Source organism: Leptopilina heterotoma, unplaced genomic scaffold, assembly GCF_015476425.1.
Source record: "Leptopilina heterotoma isolate Lh14 unplaced genomic scaffold, ASM1547642v1 Lhet_108, whole genome shotgun sequence".
In the NCBI taxonomy this organism is placed as follows: domain Eukaryota; kingdom Metazoa; phylum Arthropoda; class Insecta; order Hymenoptera; family Figitidae; genus Leptopilina; species Leptopilina heterotoma.
Genome location: NW_025110825.1, coordinates 1724030 through 1742556, shown reverse-complemented (window position 1 = coordinate 1742556; position 18527 = coordinate 1724030). Strand labels below are relative to the sequence as shown.

The window sequence follows — 18527 nt, the reverse complement described above, 5'->3', positions numbered from 1 at the left end:
GTTTAAAAATAATTGAATTCTTGCAAAAAATTGTTTCATTTTTAAAAAATAATTGAATTCTTACGAAGAATATTATTGAATTCTTGGGAAGAATTTTTATTAATATTTTTGAAATTAATAAACAAGAATAATTAATTAATAAATTAGTTAATAATTGAATTTTTTTAACGTCTGAATCTGAAATTATTCAAAAATTCATATTAGAAATTAAAAAAATTTTGTAATTTGCATAATAATAATAAATAATAAACAAAAATTAATATAATTATATAAACGTTACAAAAAATAAATTACTAAAAGTTAATATAATAGAAAGAGAAATAGTACTAAATATATTAAAATACAAATTTAATCCAACTACTATATTTAAATACTACTGATCCAGATAATTTTCAATTAAAGAAGAAATCAAATGATACACGCGTTGAATTAGTCAAAAGTAATTTAAAAAGAGTAAATTAGACCGAAAAAAAAGAATGAAAAAATGAAATAATTAGCGAAATGAAAAATGCCTTAAATATGCGCGTATCTTCATTAAAATGTACATCTTGAAATCAGTAAACGATAAGCGGAGGAGTGAAAAAAGTGATATTTCTTTAAATTTATAGACATGCCCTGCAATGTCTAACTAACTAACCACATTGGGCCATGTGCAAGGATATTAATGATAGCGGCCTTTCTGATGAGAGAGGTCGAGTTTCTGGTCAAGTGTTTTTAGTTAGAAATGCAACAGAAGGCACTTCTGAGTTCATTTCCAAAGGCTCTTTAAAATTTAAGTGAATTTTATTTTTAATTTACGACTCTCAATTTTTCTTCATTCGTTAGCTAATAATAATATTAATAATAACAATTATTATTATCCATGAATATTTTATTCTTGCAAATGGAGAAAATTAATAAAATTAAAATATACCTAAATAAAAAATTATTATTTATTTATTTATAATAATCAAAGTTCCTAAGGCTAAAAGAGAATCTATTGTTAATATTATCTATTGTTATTAAAATATTATTATTATACATGAATATTTTGACAAAAGGAAAAAAATTAACCAAAAAAAAGAACAATAAATAAAAAGAAAATACAAAGAAAAATAATTATTAAAATTAAATTATTATTATGGAAAGCAGTTTTTTTCAATTTTTAACATTTTTTTCCAAAACGATCAATTTTATTGATTCTTAAGTAGTCAGGGTTCAAACTTAGTCAGACAGATGTCAGGCATTTACTGTGAAAAAGTATTATCAAATTATAATGCTTTTTTCTGATTCAAAAATAATTTTTACTAAAAGTAAATTTGTAGAATTATTTTACTCTTTCTAAACTTTTTCTCCTTCCTTCTTGAATTTTTATCATTACTTCAAATAATAATAATAATATATTTTTTAGCTTTTTTCTTAGAAACAATAGTAAAAATTCAAAAAGGGAGAAAAAAATTACATTTCTTCCATTTGTTAATAAAAATAAAACTTTTCAAAATTAAACACAAAAAATATTGAAATGTTTATATAAAAAAATGTATTCTAATTAAATTTCCTTCGTAAAAAGAAGTGAATTTTTTCTTTCAATATATCTAAAAAAATAATTTTTAATTTTATTTAAAGATTCGTCAATGGAATTTCAATTTGGCGAGGGTCGAGAATGTGTAAATTGCGGAGCAATTTCCACACCCCTTTGGCGACGCGATGGAACTGGTCATTATCTCTGTAATGCATGTGGTCTTTATCACAAAATGAATGGCATGAATCGACCACTTATTAAACCTTCCAAGCGATTGGTAAGTAAATCAAAATTATAAAATTTTATACAAATATACACAGAAATCAGGAAATTAATCGATTCCCAAGAATTTAAATGTAGTTTCAAGAATTTCTTTAATAACCGAAAATTGATTTACCCAAGAAAAAAAGCGTTGAAAAAAAATAGAATTAAAATTAAAATAAACAAAAATAAAGTGGAAAAAAGCAAACAATTAAAATAAAATAAATAAATTAGAAAAAAGCAAAAAAGTAAAATCAAAAATTAAAAAAAGCACAAAACTAAAATCAAAAAATAGAAAAAGGCAAAAAAATAGAATTAAAGAAAAATAAAATAAAATAAAACAGAAAAAATAGAATTAAAGAAAAATAAAAAATAGAAAAAAGTAAAGAAATAGATATAAAAAAAAGTAAATAAAATTTGAAGAGAAAATAAGTAAATAAAAATAGAGAGAACAAGAAATAATAATGAAAAAATAGGCGACTGTTTGAAAATATCGAAATTTCCTGTTTTCTAAATAAAAACATTTGCACAAAGAGTACTTCCGGTATACATTAGCAAAGGGTCAGATCTCCGAATTCCAGACTGCAACGAGACGACTCGGCCTTTGCTGTACAAATTGCGGTACAAGAACAACGACATTGTGGAGGCGCAACAATGAGGGCGAGCCAGTTTGCAATGCCTGCGGTCTCTACTTCAAACTACACGGCGTCAATCGACCATTGGCCATGAGGAAGGACGGCATTCAGACGAGAAAACGAAAACCAAAAAAAACACCCGAACCCAATGCCCGTACATCGCACACAGAGCATGAAACTTCAGACTCAGCATCCTCCCCATCCAATGGTACGATTCTTCCCCTTCAAATTTAATTTTAATTTTATTACATCTTTAACTAGCAAATATTACACTCAAAAAGCAAATTTCAATTTATTATTCGTATTACCATTATTATTATTATGAAAATCATAAAATTCTTTATTTTTAAATATCAACTTCGATTTTTGAATAATTTTAAATTGAAAATTTTTAAAAATTCACATATTTTCAAATTAATTATTATTTATTATCTTCATAAATTTTTAGTAAAATTTTTCAAAGAATTTAATTATTTCCAAAAGTTTTTACTAAAATTTATTGAAAAAGTTGAATTATTTTCAAATATTTTAATACCTACTATTTTTTGCAGGAATATTAAATTATTTTCCATACAGTTTTCAATATAATTTTAATAAAATTCCTTAAAAAAATCCATTTTATTTCAAAAAAGATTTTTATAAAATTCTTCAGAAGAGTATAATTAATTTCAGTATAATTTTAATTGTATTTCTTGAAAGAATTTTAAATCTTTCGAAATAATTAAATTATTTACAAAATTTTTTGGAAAATTCTTTGAAAAAATTCAATTTATTTCAATAATTTTTGAAAAATTCTTTGAAAATATTCAATTCATTTCAAAAATTTTTATAAAATTCTTTAAAAAAATTAAATTAATTCCAGTAAAATTTTAATTAAATTCCATGAAAGAATTTAATTATTTTCAAAAGTTTAAAAAAAAAATTCAACAGAATTTAATTATTTTAAAAAGTTTTCAATAAAATTCTTTCATTATTTTGATAAATAATTTAATTTTTCACAGGAATTAAATTATTTTCACTATAGGATACAATTTAAACAAATTCCTCGAAAGAATTCCATTCGGTATTTTAAAAAAATTTTGTAAAAATCATCGAAAGAATCCAATAATTTTTTAAAATTTTAATAAAATTCTTGGAAGAATAAATTTCATTATTTCCATTAAAGTTTCAATCAAATTCCATAAAAGAATTTAATTATTTTCAAAAGTTTCCGAAAAAATTCTTCGAAACATTTAAATTATTTTCAAAAATGTTAATAATTTTAATTAATTTCAGTACAATATTAATTACATTTCTTGAAAGAATTTATTCATTTCCAAGAAATAAATTAGAAGAATAGAAATTTTAATTAAATTTCTATTTAATTTTAATTCAATTCCAATTTAATTCAAATTAAATTTCAATTTCAATTAAATTCAAATTCAATTTCAATTATTTTTCAATAAATTGTTTCTAAATTAATTAAAACAATTTCTTTACTGGAAAAAAATTTTTAATTTAATTTTTTTATTTTAATTACTTTTCTGAATTCTTCATGAAATTCAATTACTTTCAAAACATTAATTTAAAATTATTAAAAAGAACTCCAGTATTTTCAAAAACTCAAAGAAATTTTCAAGAACAATTCAATTATTTTCAAAAATAGTAATAAATTTCTTCGAAGGAATTCAATTACTGTAAAATTCTACGCATGAATTAAATTATTTCAGATTGAAAATTCAAAAGGTACGAATAATAAATAAATAATAAATGGACATTACCAATTAAAATTAATAACGACAAAATCAGTATTTACCTCAAAATTTTGAAAAATACATTTTCCTATCTTTCGCAGAGGGCAAAAGAAGTCAGAGTCAGCAGCAGCAGCAGCATCAGGCAGATGTACCAAAATCAAGTTCATCGACAACGACGGAAAGACCCGTTTATCTCGGTCACACATCACTCCTTCCAACCGGAAGTACTCCAACCGTAAAAACGGAACCGCGAAGTTGTGAAGGTGTCGTCGCGCAACCATATTCATCCTATTATCCTCATCCTCATCAATTGAGTACACCGACAAGTGAACATCAACAATCTAGTTATTACGGAGCTCAGGAAGCACCGTACCATCATCAGCATCACGTCACTGCAGCAGCAAAATTACTAGCCTCCTCTTAGTTCTCCCCATACTTCATTTTCACCTAAAAACATAATTTCAAGCATAAATTTACGTTTATTATCGAAAAAAAGAAAATTATTACCAACGAGAAAAAGTATACAATTTCATTATTTAAGCTAAATAAAATTACTATTTTATTCGCACGAAAAAAACTCAAAATGTTAATTTCGAAATAGAAAAAAATTCAAAAAATGAATTTCAAAATTGAAATTTATAATTTTTAAAATTCATTTAAATTTCGAAATCTTTGGAAAATTCAATTTTTCGATTATCATTTCCCTCGATTCATCGAATGCAATTTCTCTTGACGAATGAATGATGCAAATGCATTAAAATGTTAAAAAGTGTCCTTAATGTTTTCTTTGTCTCTTCTTTTTTTTTTATTTGTAGAGTGGCACGAAAAATCGACGAGATTTACGGCCGCAGAAACCAGTTTGAGATATTCAATTCCTAATGCTGACTCGCGATGTGTGATATTTAAATTATTTAAAGGCACTCTACACTCTACTCCTGTGTTTCTTTTTTTATTTTTTATTTTTGTTGTTTCTTTTTTATTGTAAAGAGAAAAAGAATTTGTACGGGAGAGACGAAAAAGAAGAAGAAATAACGATAATGGAATATATCGTATCATTCCAGGCGAATTCTTTTTCTATAAAAAAAAGGAGAAAAAAAAATTGTATAAAATTTATTATTATAACGCTCGATTTTATTCTTCGCCTATCACGAGCGATATTTAGAGGCTGATTAAGTAGTACAAAACGCTCGTGATTGGTCAATGAACTTCTTTTGCTTTTTATAAAGCGCACTCTTTAAAAAAAGAAAAAAGCAATATTATATATACGGTCCGTCCCATTTTTGCTGATACTTAAACGAAATCAATTAAACAAAACAAAAATAAAAATACACTCAAGACAATTTTTTTGTTAATTTGAATATATACCTAAACAAAAAGGTGAAAAATTTGTCCTTATGTTAAAAATAAACTCAGTTGTTTAAAGAAAAGATTCGTGATTATTAATTATTTACCGAAAAGTAAATTTAAAATTTTTTTAACAAAGAAAATCAAATTTCTTGAAGAATTTATTTTCTTTTTATAAAGAAACCTGAGTTAAAATTCAAATTTTTCATGACTGTAAATAGTAAAAATTATAAATATATATATATAAAAAAAAATCTATAGATATGTAATTTTATGAATATTAAAATTTAAATACATATTATACTATAAGATTACATTTGATCTGTATGTCAATAAAGTGTATGTCCTTTTCTAAAAATCATTAAAAAAAACTTTTCTTAATATGCACAAATACTGAAATTTCCGGTCAGCGGTCAAAGTTTAAATAATAAATAGAGTAAATAAAAAAAGAGAAAGAGATTGAAATCATGACGTTCTTATTGATAAAATAAGTGTGTATGACAATTGTTATAACGAAGGCGTTATGCTTGAGGTAAAGGGTGTTAGATAAATATTTTCTCTCGACGTGTTACCTGACATTGAAGGGACGAAGAAACGCCCACGATTAATTTGATTCAAACCACCCTCCTATTATCAAACAAGCAATTTGTCAACCTGCGCGACCATCGAGTTCACATAAATCCCCAGCAATAATAATGTTAGAATTCAAATGATGATCGCAGTTCATATCGTGAAGACATAAAAGTCACTTGTTTGTATCAATGGGTAAGTAAAATTTTAATTTATTATTTCATGACTGTTTTTTTGTTTACTGTTTTCTATTTCTAGTTTCAATTTCATTTCAATTTAAATTTAAATTCAATTTAACTTTAATTAAATTTTAATTCAAATTCAATTTCATTTCAATTTCAATGTAATTCAAATTTAATTTCAATTCATGTTCAATAAATTGTTTCTAAATTAATTAAAACAATTATTTTTTTATTAGAATGGGTTTGAAATTTAATTTTTTTTATTTTAATTACTTTTCTGGATCTTTCATGAAATTTATATTTTTTTATAGGAATAGAAAATTTAAATTCTTTCTTTCTTTCTTAAACTAAACAATTTTTTTCGACAACAAAATTTCTTTTATTTTTTATAAAAAAAAGAATTTTTAATTTCTTGTTTCATTTCAATTTCAATTTCAATTTATTTCAAGTTCAATTTAATTTCAATTTTAATTCAATTTAATTTCAATTTTAATTCAATTTCAATTTAATTTTAATTCAATTTTTATTTAATTCAAATTTAATTTCAATTCATTCTCAATAAATTGTTTCCAAATTAATTAAAACAATTTGTTTACTAGAAAACTATTTGAAATTTAATTTTTTTAAATTTAATTCCTTTTTTGGATGCATTCTAAACTGAATTTTTTTATATAAATAGAAATTTTCAATCAATTCAATTCTTTCTTTCTTTTTTAAACTAATAAATTCTTTCGACAACAAAATTTCTTTTATTTTTTATAGAAAAGGAAGCTTTTAATTTCATGTTTTTTAAAAATTTTAATTTAATTTCAATTTTAATCAAATTTAATTTCAATTCAATTTCAATTCAATTTTAATTCATTGTTTCTAAATTAATTAAAACAATTATTTTTTATTAGAGAAGGATTTGAAATTTAATTTTTTTAAATTCTAAATTAGTTCAAACAATTTGTTTACTATAAAAGAATTTGAAATTTAATTTTTTTATGTGAATTGCTTTTATGGATTCTTTATAAAATGAAATTTTTTTTTTATAGGAATAGAAATTTTCAATTCTTTGTTATAATTGTATAATATTTATAAATTTGAATAATGAGAAAACTCTAATTAAATGAAGAATTATTTCGATTGTTAGTAAAAGTAAAATTTCTAATTAAAAAAAAAATTTAGGGAGATCTTTGCCGGCTCCAGTTGCATGTAAAGTTTGTGGTGATCGATCGTATGGGAAACATTACGGAGTTTATTGTTGCGATGGATGTTCTTGTTTTTTTAAAAGATCTGTTAGACGTGGAGTCATGTACACCTGCCTAGGTAATAAATAATTGAATATAAAATTTATTATTCAGAATTAAAAAAACCGAACATGACGAATTTATAAAATCTAGTTTCATTCAATTATTTTATAAAAAATTATTTTAGATAAATTTCATTATTTTCTAAATTTATTCTTATTTGATTTTTTCAAATTCGTAATAATAATTATTTTAAATAAATTTCATTACTCTCTATATTTATTTTTATCTGCATTTTGAAAAATCATAATAATTATTACTTTAAGCAATTTTCGTTATTTTCTGAATTTATTTTTATTTGCATTTTTAAAATTCATGACAATTTTTTCTAGGAAATTTTAATTCAATATTAAATTATCAATTACCCTTTGATTTAATTAGCAGGAACTGGAAATTGCATAGTAGATAAAGCGAGAAGAAATTGGTGTCCACATTGTCGTTTAAAAAAATGTTTCACTGTTCAAATGAATACGTCAGGTAAACAAATTTCAAAATTTCTTTTTAAACTAAAAAATTATTACAGTTTTATTCTAAACAAAAATCACCTAATTTCGAAAATTTATAATAATTTTTTTACTCATAAAAAGAAATAAAAAAAATTACCAACTGAAAATAATAATTAAAATAAATAAATCTATTTTATTAGACATGAAAAAAAAAATAAAATATTTAAAGAACACTGATTATCGAGTTCGAGGCAGGTGATAGAAGAAGCAAATAAAGCCGCGTGCCGGTCACTCGTCTAACCAAGTGCTATGTAAACACCATGAATGGACAACAAGAATAATTATTCTATAGAAACTTGAAAAATCACATCGAAAAAAATAATTTATAATTAAAAGAATTTCTATTCTTTTAAATTAACTAAAAAATTCTATTCTTTTAAATTAACGAAAAAAATTCTATTCTTTTAATTAAATTTCATTCAACTCAGCAAAAAATTATCAGAGTCTGATTTTATTTTGAAAAAACCTATATTATTAAATCAAAAGAGATAAAAATTGAATATAATAAAATGTCCAATTTTTTCGTTCAAATTTAGCTGTTCAAGAAGAAAGGGGTCCTCGCAAGAAAAATAAAACATCAAAATTCCCCTGGAAGACAAAAATTCAATCATCGACGGGAATTTTTAATACAATTGAGGAGCAGAAGAGAATAAATTCATTTCCCTTGAAACACATCGTCACGAGAATTGAACCATTCTATGAAATAACGTCAAATTCTAATTTTATTCTACCTCCACCTCCGCCTATTGCTTCGAGAATAATTTTACCTGGTAAATAAATTCTTCTTTTCTTAAAGAAATATTTTTTAGGAAATCTGATAATTTTCTAATCAAATTCCTATTAGAACTGGAGAAATTATCTCCAATTTTTCAAAAATAAATTTTCTATTTTTAGCCGAGAATATGAATATTCAGTATGAAATCGCAGCTCAAATATTCCTGCTGACAATTAGACGAGCGCGTCAACATCGAGACTTTCAAACATTAAATATCGAAAATCAAAATTCAATTCTGCGTCAAGGTTGGGCCGCTGTCTTTATTCTCAATGCTTCCACTTTTCCCATGCATTTTATTCAATTGTTAATAAACAAATGTACCACGGAGAGAACAACATTGAATTCACTAATGACAGCGCGCGTCTCTCTCTTGAAACTACAACTCGATGAAATTGAATATTCCGCCTTGGAAACTCTATCTCTCTGTCGTCCCGGTAACTATTTTATTTACACTCAATTAAAATTATATTCAAATAAATAAATCATCCAAAAAAATTCAATCTCAAAAAAATTGAATCAAATATTCAAACTTTCCACTTTAAAAATTTGATTCAATTTCAATTACATTTCTTCTCTAATTTTCCTCTAATTCTCCTTTTGCAGAATTAACAGAATCTCCAGAAAGTTTCGATTTCCTAACGAGGGTACGTAATTCAGCGACAGAATTATTATTGCGTCATCTTCAGAGTCGAGAGAATCGAGAGTATAGAATTATAGAAATAATGTTAGTTTTATCAATTCTCACAGCATGTTGTACAAGAGAATTGGGAATTGCTCTTTTTTCGCCAATTATCGGTGATTTAGCTCTGGACCACGTAATCGCATCTATATAAATAGTGAATAAATAAATATTTCCTGCAAATATAAATAATAAGTTATTAAATTATTACAAATTAAGGGGAGACTTTGACTTTATTTTTAACTATGTCCAGAAAATGATTTAAATCTTCCATAAAATTATTTTTATAGTAATTTTTGGAGAGGAAATCAATATTCAGAAAATACAATCTATTAGAAAATATTCTGACTTTCCTTGATTATTATTTTTCTTAAAAATTTATACATTTTAAAATCCATCCGTAATTTTGTACAAAATATGTTTTTGTATGTATCTACAAAAAAATTGCCGAATGAAAAAATTGATTTTTAAAATTTGTAAACCATTTTTTTTAAATAATTGCTTTTAGGTTGAAAATGTTAGAAAGTACAATTTTATTCAATTTTTTAAAATGGAAATTCACTTGTTTATTTTTCTAACTAACTTCAAATCACAATTTTTTAAAATATAAAATATAGAAAAATTAAAATAAAATTATAATTTAAAGTTAGTAAGAAAAATAAACAAGTGAATTTCCATTTAAAAAAATTGAATAACAATGGTATTTTTTAGCATTTCAAATTAAAAATAATGTTTTGTTTGCAAAAAAGTGTAAAAATCAATTTTTTCATTCAACATTTTTTTGTACATACAAAAACATTTTTTCTACAAAATTACGAATGGATTTTGAAATCTATCAATTTTTAAGAACAATAAAAATCAAAAAAGGATCCGAATATTTTCTGACCATTGATTTCCTTTCAAAAAATTACTATAAAAATAATTTTATAGAAGATTTAAATTATTTTCTTGATATAGTTAAAAATGCAGTTGAAGTCTCCCCTTAAACTATTAAAAATAAACTAAAAATAAACTCGAAAAAAGTATTTATTTTTTATTCTTAATATTTAATAATATTAACATTTCCGCTAATATTCTAAATACATAAATAAATAAATAAAAATATTATATATTTATTTTTATTATTTATTTAATACTCTTTTGCTTCTTTCACTCTCGATTCTCATTACGACGAGACGTAATTTTTATTTTCTAGCCATAAACTAAATTTGTGAATTAAAAAATGGAATTTCTCGCTAAATAACAAGTGATTGTACAATGCAGTATGATAAGATTTCTTAGAAATTGATTTGCAATTAAAGCTGTAATAAAATAATAACGACTCTGCCATGAAACATGAAGTTTGTAAACTTATTTGGAAAAATAGTGCAATTAATGAAACAAGTGATTTGTACCGTACTTTTGAAATCATTGCCTATTTCCACGTGATTCGTTCTCTTTTTTCTTATATTTGTGAATTCATTTTTTTAATACTAAAATTGTATTATTTAAATTTAACTATTCAAAATCAAAATCAAAATCAAAATCAAAATTCAAATTGAATTATTATAATTTTATTATAATTGTATTATTGAAATTATATCATTGTAATTGTATTGTAATTGTATTGTAATTGTATAATTTTAATTGTAATGTAATTGTATTATTGTAATTATATTATTAAAAATTGTCAATTTTTCAAAAAATTATGTTTCAATTGCGGATAATTTTAATTGCTTCTACAATTCAATTTATTCTGTCCGAAGGTAAGTGAAATGTAAACTTAAAAAATAACCACTTTTTTCAAAGAATCACGAATTTTTTCCAGGATATTTAATTTAATATTTAATTTAAAAGATTCGAAGCAAATTAAAATTAATAAAAAAAATCTTTTTCCTTCAGATACATCAATAAATGGAAGAACAAATTCTTTTTTCAGAAATGCATGTAAGCTTTACAAACTATATTTTTTCCTCTTTTAATACTTTCTATAATTTATTCGATTTTTGAAACGAAATTCTTTTCTTTAATAATTTTCTCAAATTCTCAAGAGTAAATTTCGAGAGAATTGAAAAATTTATTTCAATTCTTTCGAAATTATTCTTTAGTTTTCTTTAACTAATTACTTCGATAGTAATTTTTGTATTCGATTGTAAATTAAAAAAAATTTTCTTTTTCTTTCTCTTTCTATTTTTTCTTTTCTGTTCTGACGACTTTACGTATTTCAGGCGAAAATGAACGACAACCTGTCGTTGAATATTTTCACGTAAGCAATAAACAATATTTATTTTTCTCTGAACGAGTGACTTGGGAGGAAGCTCGTCTACTCTGCCTAAATTACAATGCAAAGCTGGCAATTTTGAATGACATGGAAAAAGCGACGGCAATCGCTCAAGCTTTAGCCGAATCTGATATATGTAAGTAAATAAAGTCCAGATGTTAATTTTCTTTTTGCAAAAAAAAATCGAGAAGAAAAAATTGAATTCAAAAGATGCAAATTTAAAATTAAAAATTTAATTTAATTAAAATTTTTTAATTTTAAATTAAAAATTTAATTTAATTTAATTATAAAATTTAAATTAAAAATTAAAAATTTTTAATTTTACGAAGCGTCGGAAGACACTTGGTTAGGTGCCAGAAGATTGAACACAATTTGGACTTGGATTGACAGCGAGGAAATAGACTGGAGAAAAAATATCCTATCAATTGAGTCTGGAATCGACAATTATCCACCTTGGATTAGAGAACCGACGAGACCTACCAAAGAATGTTTAGCAATCGATCGAAAAACTCACTCAAATCCCAATTTCATTGACTTGGACTGCCGAATACTGAAACCATTTTTATGTGAAAAAAGTATTCTTTATCTTTATAATTTACATTTTTTATGATCCACAAGTACTTAATGTTCAAATTAATAATTAATTTCTTTGATAGTGACGGTAAATTATTGCAACAAAATTTTAATTTGAAGAAGAAATGAATAAATTTAATTAATTTTAAAAAAACAGAACTTTAGGATCTTTTTTCATGAAATCAAAAAATTAAAATATTCTTCTACTTTAGAACCAGACGATTCTCTAAAATCTCCGGTACCGGCTAAATGGATTCAAATTCAAAGAAGTACATTTACACTCTATCATGGTAAAGTAACGTGGGACGAGGCCGCGACATTTTGCCGAAAACAAGGTGCAAGATTGGCTATTTTACAGAATCTCAACGTCATCGAAATTCTCACCAATAGTATGACTAAAACGCGACCAGGTAAATTTTTACTACAATTTGAAATTGCATTTGGAATTTAAAGATGAAAATTAATTTTATAAAAAATTGAATTTCCAAAAATTAGATGAATAAATAGAAATTAAAGAAAAAATAAAAATGAGATAAATAGAAATTTGTTAAATAGAAATTGGATAAATAAATAGAAATTAGACAAAAAAATATAAATTAGAAAAAATTAATTTTCACTAACTTGAAAAATGTTGAAGATTTTTTCTTTCTCCTCTTCAATTGCAGATTTTGAGACAGTTTGGATCGGGGCACATTTCTCGTATGGACAATGGATCTGGATGGCTTCCGGAGCAATTTTGAATTCTGTTTCGGAAAATGGTTATCCGCCCTGGAGTTCGGGTCGATCGCAAAAAAAGGAAGGATGTCTCCTTCTAGATCGTCATTTAACCGGTCATACAAATTTCATTGAAGCCAAATGCAATCGAAAACGTGATTTTGTCTGCGAAGAATGTGAGTCATTAAAATACGTCAATATGAACAAATTTTACTAAATATTTCTGCTATAAAATATTTTTTTTACCGAATCAAATATCTTGACAAGAATTTATTTCAAATTTTTGAAAATAATTGAAATTTTATAAAGTATTCAATTATTTATGAAAAAAATTGAATTCTTGACAAGAATTTGTTTCAAATTTTTGAAAATAATTAAAATCCTCCGAGGAATTCAATTATTTATGTAAAAAATTAAATTCTTGACAAGAATTTGTTTCGAATTTTTTTAAATAATTGAAATCCTCCGAAGAATTTTATTATTAATGAAAATAATTAAAATCTTGCAAAGTTTTTTTTAAAAATTGTTGAAAAATAATTTTTAGGAATTGTTTCGATGAAAATTTAAATTCTTTGTAGGAATTTAGTTAAGATTGTATTGAAAATAATTGAATATTTAAGAAGAATTATATTAAAATTTTAGAAAATAATTGAATTCTTTTGGAAAATTGTATAACGAATTAAGAAAAAAATTGAATTCTTTCGTGAAATTTTATTGAAAATAATTGAATTTTTGCAAAAAATTTTATTAGTTATAAAAATAACTGAATTTTTCCGAAGAAAGTTATTATTTATGAAAATAATTGAATTCTTCCGAAGAATTGTGTTCATATTTTTGAAAAATATAAACAATAATAATTAATTATGTTCTTAATAAGTAAATTTTTTAAATTTTGATTATGAAATTATTCAAAAATTTATATTTTAAAATAAAAAATTTTGTGATTTGCATAATATTAATAATAATAATAAATTGAATACGACGTTCCGCACGCGTAACGTTTGCTAGTTAAATTAATAAGAAGTAAAATAGAAAATTTCTAAATTAAATACTGAATAAATATAATAATAATAATTCTACAAATACTTAAATATTTGAGTGTAAATTAAAAAATCAAACAATAAATATAATTATAAGAATTCTACGAATACTTAAAATATTTGAGTGTAAATTAAAAACCAGAATAAAGAAAATTACAGTCGAGTAAAATTGGAGTGTAAATTAAATTAAAATAAATTAAGACTGGAATTTTATCGATTGAAAAAGAAATTAACATTTAATTTTCGTGTAATTAATTCAGATCCGCAGATCGAGCAAGATGTTTGGCTCAACGATCCAGTGAAATTCTCGCATGAAAATGAAACTTACATAATTTACTCCGCGGAGAAATCGTGGCAGGAGAGTTATGAATTCTGTAAGGAGAGAGGCAGTTCTCTCGCCATCATTGAAGACATGAATGCCACGAATGTCATCATCGAAGCCATGGGTGATCATCCTAAAGGTAAAAATAAAATAAATTATATTAACGAAAAAAATACAAATAATAAAAATTATTTCCCTCATCAATTAAACTATTCTTTAAGTCGATAACTTCTCCCAAATGTATTTTATTCATTTCCGAAAATTTCTTATTGTCTAAATTTCAATCTAAACACTAGAAAATAGAAATTCTATTCTAAATTCTATTCTTATTTCTATACATCGAATGAATAACTATTAAATTAAATTAAATAAATAAAAATTACCATTTTCGAAAATTCTTGTTCCCTAAATTTCAAGCTAAATTCTAGCAAATTTCTATACTTCGGAAAGAATAACAATTACATAAAATAAATAAAAATTATCAAAAAGACTAAATGATAAAATAAATAAAAATTACCATAAGGAATAAATAATAAAATAAACGATAGAATAAATATAAAATAAATAATAAAATATTTTCCATAAAAAAATATCCCAATTTCAGTTTGTTTCCATTTTTAGGAATCGATCACATTTGGACTGGAGGAACGTTCAATTTAAATACAACAAAATGGGAATGGATTGACAATAAAGAAGTGATACCTTTCGAAAAAGATAAATTCGGCTTTCCACCTTGGGCAGAATTTGAAAGTGATATCGACTTTGACAATGAAGTTAAGATTTGTCTCAATTTGGATCGCAGTGATCATGTGAAGGCCCACTTTTATGGTTTGGATTGCATCAGTAGACAGCCATTTATCTGCAAAATAAGTAAAAAAAAACAAATAGATTAGCAACAATATCTAAATACATAGTTACTAAAAAAACTGTTATTACCTGTTTCATTGGATTTCAGCTTGTAACACTCCGCCAAAAGTAAAAAATGGAAATTGGAGTTGCCAATCGAGAGAATCTGGTAACAATTGTCAAATGCTGTGCAATTCAGGATTTATCACAAAGGGATTGATAAATGCCACTTGTTCAAATAATGGCGGCTGGACAAGTTCCAACAATTGGCTCGAATTTCCAGAATGCTTAAGTATAATATTGTCTTTTTCTGATTTTCCATTAATTTTTCTTTATTAAGAAAAACAAGGCGATTTTCATTTTTCCTTATTTTTACGAATGGAAAAACAAACTTTATCTTACGATTTGACTTCTGTTCTTGGGGCTTTTTTAGCTGAAAAATACAAAAAAAATAAGATAAAAAAATTATACTTTTTTTAGCTGAAAAATATACAAAAAAAAAATAAAATAAAAATTCAATTATATTTTTTTAGCTGAAAAATACAAAAAATAAAAATTTCATTATATTTTTAGATCCAAGTGAATACGCTAATGAATTTGTAAAATCTTTGGGGTACGAGATACAAAAAGTAATTGGATACTATTTCATCTTCGATCATTGGAATGAAAAAATTCGACAATTATCGTTTAAATTTGCCGAACAATTTCTAAACATTTTCCCGTAAGCTCGAAATTTATAATTTGTCCAAAAGCAACTTATAAATTCACAATTTATAATTGTAAATATAAATTATAAAATAAATTCCCATTATTTTCGGTATTTGAATTTTAAATTAAAATAAAATGTAAAATTTTCCATTTGAACAATAGAATTAATCAACAATTGAAAATGGGAATGGCGAGTAATATTACGAATCCAAGTTTTCAATTGGACTTTCATCAAACCGATAATTGCCTGGCACTTGAAACGATTAATAATTGGAAGAATAAAATTAGTGCAAATCGCACCAAAGTCAATAAAATTTCCAGCAATTGGTTTAAGGAAGTTTCCAAAAATACGGGACGTAAATCGCTAATTGGTAATTTAATTAAAATTTTTTTTTCAGTCAAAAAAAGAAATTAAATAACTCTTTAATTTAATATTTTTTAATAAAAAAATCAAATTACTTTTTAATTTAATATTTTTTAATAAAAAAAAATTAAAGTGCTGTTTAATTTAATATTTTTTTAATAAGAAAATAATTAAATTACTCTCTAACTAATTGATTAATAAACAGTGGCGATTATCGATCGAAATGAAGCTAAAACATACAAAAAAATTTTGCAACAATTAATAAATGCCGGACATCGCGTTACTGTGATTGGTCTAAGAGAAGATGAAGAAACACTTTTACCACTGGCTACCGTGGGTTTAGATAAAAAGATAAATTTGTTTCTCTTTGATCCCGAAGAATTTGAAATTATCATCGAAGAAATTTCCAGTAAGTAATTTGGGTAAATAAACTAATACTTAGAAATTCTAAGACAATAATCAATTCAATTTTACAGAGAAACGAAAAACAATTACAAGTAATTGTAAGTATTCAAAAAAAATGTAATATTTATTTCTCTAGAATGGACAAAAAAAATTAAAGAAAGAAATAATTTAAAATTTGGTTAATTTGTTTCCAGGTTCGTATAGATTGAAAAAAATTGAAACTGATTTGTTAAATCAAAATGTTTCGAAACTAAATAAAGAAATTATTTTAGCCAATACGACAGGTAAAAAATGAATAATTAAAAAAGGATAAAATTTTGCCAGGAGCAATTAATACTTTGAAATTTTTTTCTAGATACAATACAAATAGCAACCACTAATGAAAATCTAGAAACGAAATACGAAAAATCAACTCAAATTTCAACTTCAATTTTCGAAGTTTCAAGCGAGTTGAGTCAACAAAATCCAAGTAAATTCGAAGACTCGAAAAGTAATTTAGAAAACGTTCCTTTCAACGAAGCTGCAAATCCAACTAAAATTCCAAAAAACCAATTTCAACACTCACCAGAAACAGAGTTACCTATTTACATGACTAATCCAACAAGTGAAGAGGAAACTCGCTAATAAAAATTAAGCCTTACTTTACTAGCAATGAAAATCTCTTCATATAGTTTATTTACTAATTAGAAGAGTCATTTAAAAAAAAATTACTTTCGTTTGTATTTACATTAAAAAATGAGAATTATTAAATGAGAATGTAATAAATTCAAAAATTATCAATAAATTTCCCGTTAAGAGTGGAAAATATTTTTCAAATGAATTGGAAAATTGGAAATTAAATTTTTCTTTGGCACTTTATTAACATAACAAATTACAAAGTGTAAGTATGTACAAATAACTACAATAATATGGCGTACGAAACTATGATTAAGTGTTACAATGCCTACGCGGAAAAAATGATATGTAATAAAAAAAAGTCGTTCAATTTTATACGCAGCCAACAAAACGAAATCTCATTAAGTTTGCGTAAAATTTTCCGAAAATGAAGATTCTTTTTCACAAGGAAGAAAAAACTTTACTAAAAATAAGTTTTTTCACATTTCCTTTTTTTCAATTATTAGTATTTTTTTTACTTTTAATCGTAAACATTTTCTATTTATATTTTAATTCGATATTTTAAACTTAGAATTTTTTTTTTAAAACTCTTTCTAACTTTATAAGTTTTATAAATCAAGAGTTAGTAGAATTTAATTTACAATTTTGTAAATGACTTGAAATTGTTAAATTAGTTGGAAAAAAAATAAAGTTAATTTTTGAAAAAAAATTTGCCTTCTCCAAAAAGCAAACTATTTTTCTATAATGTAAATAAAAGAAAGAATTGGGCATCTCAAATATGCCAAGGCACCTTTTCGAAAATGCATTTTAACGCATTAATATTACTAATGCGCTATTTATTGAGCAGCATTTCATATTATAAACGAAATGATTCTTATTAGTCGATGTAAGGAAAAAAATTAAATAAATATTATTAGTGTTACAACTTAAACAAATTATATATAGCACATTTTTCAGATCACTGAATTACGATCTTTTCCTTTTAACGATTAAAAATATTTAATGAATTAAAAAAAACAATAATAGAAACATTAAGTAGACAATTTAATTTTTAAATCGTAATTCAATTCGCTTTTAGAATGAATTCCCTTCTATTGTATAACAAAATATTTAATAAAAATTGAGCCACTTTTAGTGAACTTTATATATATATATGTATATATAAAAAACAATTTATATAATTATATATTAATAATAAGACA

At 23.9% G+C, this 18527-nt stretch overlaps 3 protein-coding genes across 6 annotated transcripts in view; all 3 read left to right on the top strand.

Annotated features, from left to right (window-relative positions):
- Positions 1-5556, top strand: part of LOC122503215 (GATA-binding factor A-like) — a 100464-nt gene extending 94908 nt beyond the window's left edge. For 2 of the 4 annotated variants that reach the window (XM_043613695.1, XM_043613680.1), the window contains exons 4-6: positions 1606-1778; positions 2323-2605; positions 4232-5556. In XM_043613695.1, coding sequence (XP_043469630.1) covers positions 1606-1778; positions 2323-2605; positions 4232-4554 — 779 coding nt within the window. In that variant the 3' untranslated portion in view covers positions 4555-5556. The remainder of the gene's footprint in view (positions 1-1605; positions 1779-2322; positions 2606-4231) is intronic. The other 2 variants (XM_043613703.1, XM_043613687.1) reach the window with 2 other exon arrangements.
- Positions 5557-6157: 601 nt separating this feature from the next.
- On the top strand, positions 6158-9692 carry LOC122503238 (nuclear receptor subfamily 2 group E member 1). The gene is made up of 6 exons (XM_043613716.1): positions 6158-6239; positions 7397-7537; positions 7900-7995; positions 8561-8794; positions 8919-9233; positions 9403-9692. Exons 1-6 carry the CDS (start codon positions 6236-6238, stop codon positions 9630-9632), a joined length of 1020 nt encoding a protein of 339 aa, XP_043469651.1. The 5' UTR covers positions 6158-6235; the 3' UTR covers positions 9633-9692.
- A 1121-nt stretch (positions 9693-10813) lies between these two features.
- Positions 10814-17489, top strand: LOC122502734 (C-type mannose receptor 2-like). The gene is made up of 15 exons (XM_043612921.1): positions 10814-10818; positions 11397-11404; positions 11686-11874; positions 12068-12313; positions 12524-12721; positions 12977-13201; positions 14326-14526; positions 15009-15257; positions 15343-15525; positions 15807-15954; positions 16104-16312; positions 16511-16714; positions 16782-16808; positions 16905-16994; positions 17066-17489. Exons 1-15 carry the CDS (start codon positions 10814-10816, stop codon positions 17332-17334), a joined length of 2451 nt encoding a protein of 816 aa, XP_043468856.1. The 3' UTR covers positions 17335-17489.
- Positions 17490-18527: the final 1038 nt, after the last annotated feature.

Coding starts and splice junctions, on each gene's coding strand:
- LOC122503238 (XM_043613716.1), top strand. Junction 7,538..7,899: donor AGTCATGTACACCTGCCTAG/GTAATAAATAAT, acceptor TGATTTAATTAG/CAGGAACTGGAAATTGCATA. Junction 9,234..9,402: donor TCTATCTCTCTGTCGTCCCG/GTAACTATTTTA, acceptor CTCCTTTTGCAG/AATTAACAGAATCTCCAGAA.
- LOC122502734 (XM_043612921.1), top strand. Junction 12,314..12,523: donor ACCATTTTTATGTGAAAAAA/GTATTCTTTATC, acceptor CTTCTACTTTAG/AACCAGACGATTCTCTAAAA. Junction 16,809..16,904: donor AAAAACAATTACAAGTAATT/GTAAGTATTCAA, acceptor ATTTGTTTCCAG/GTTCGTATAGATTGAAAAAA.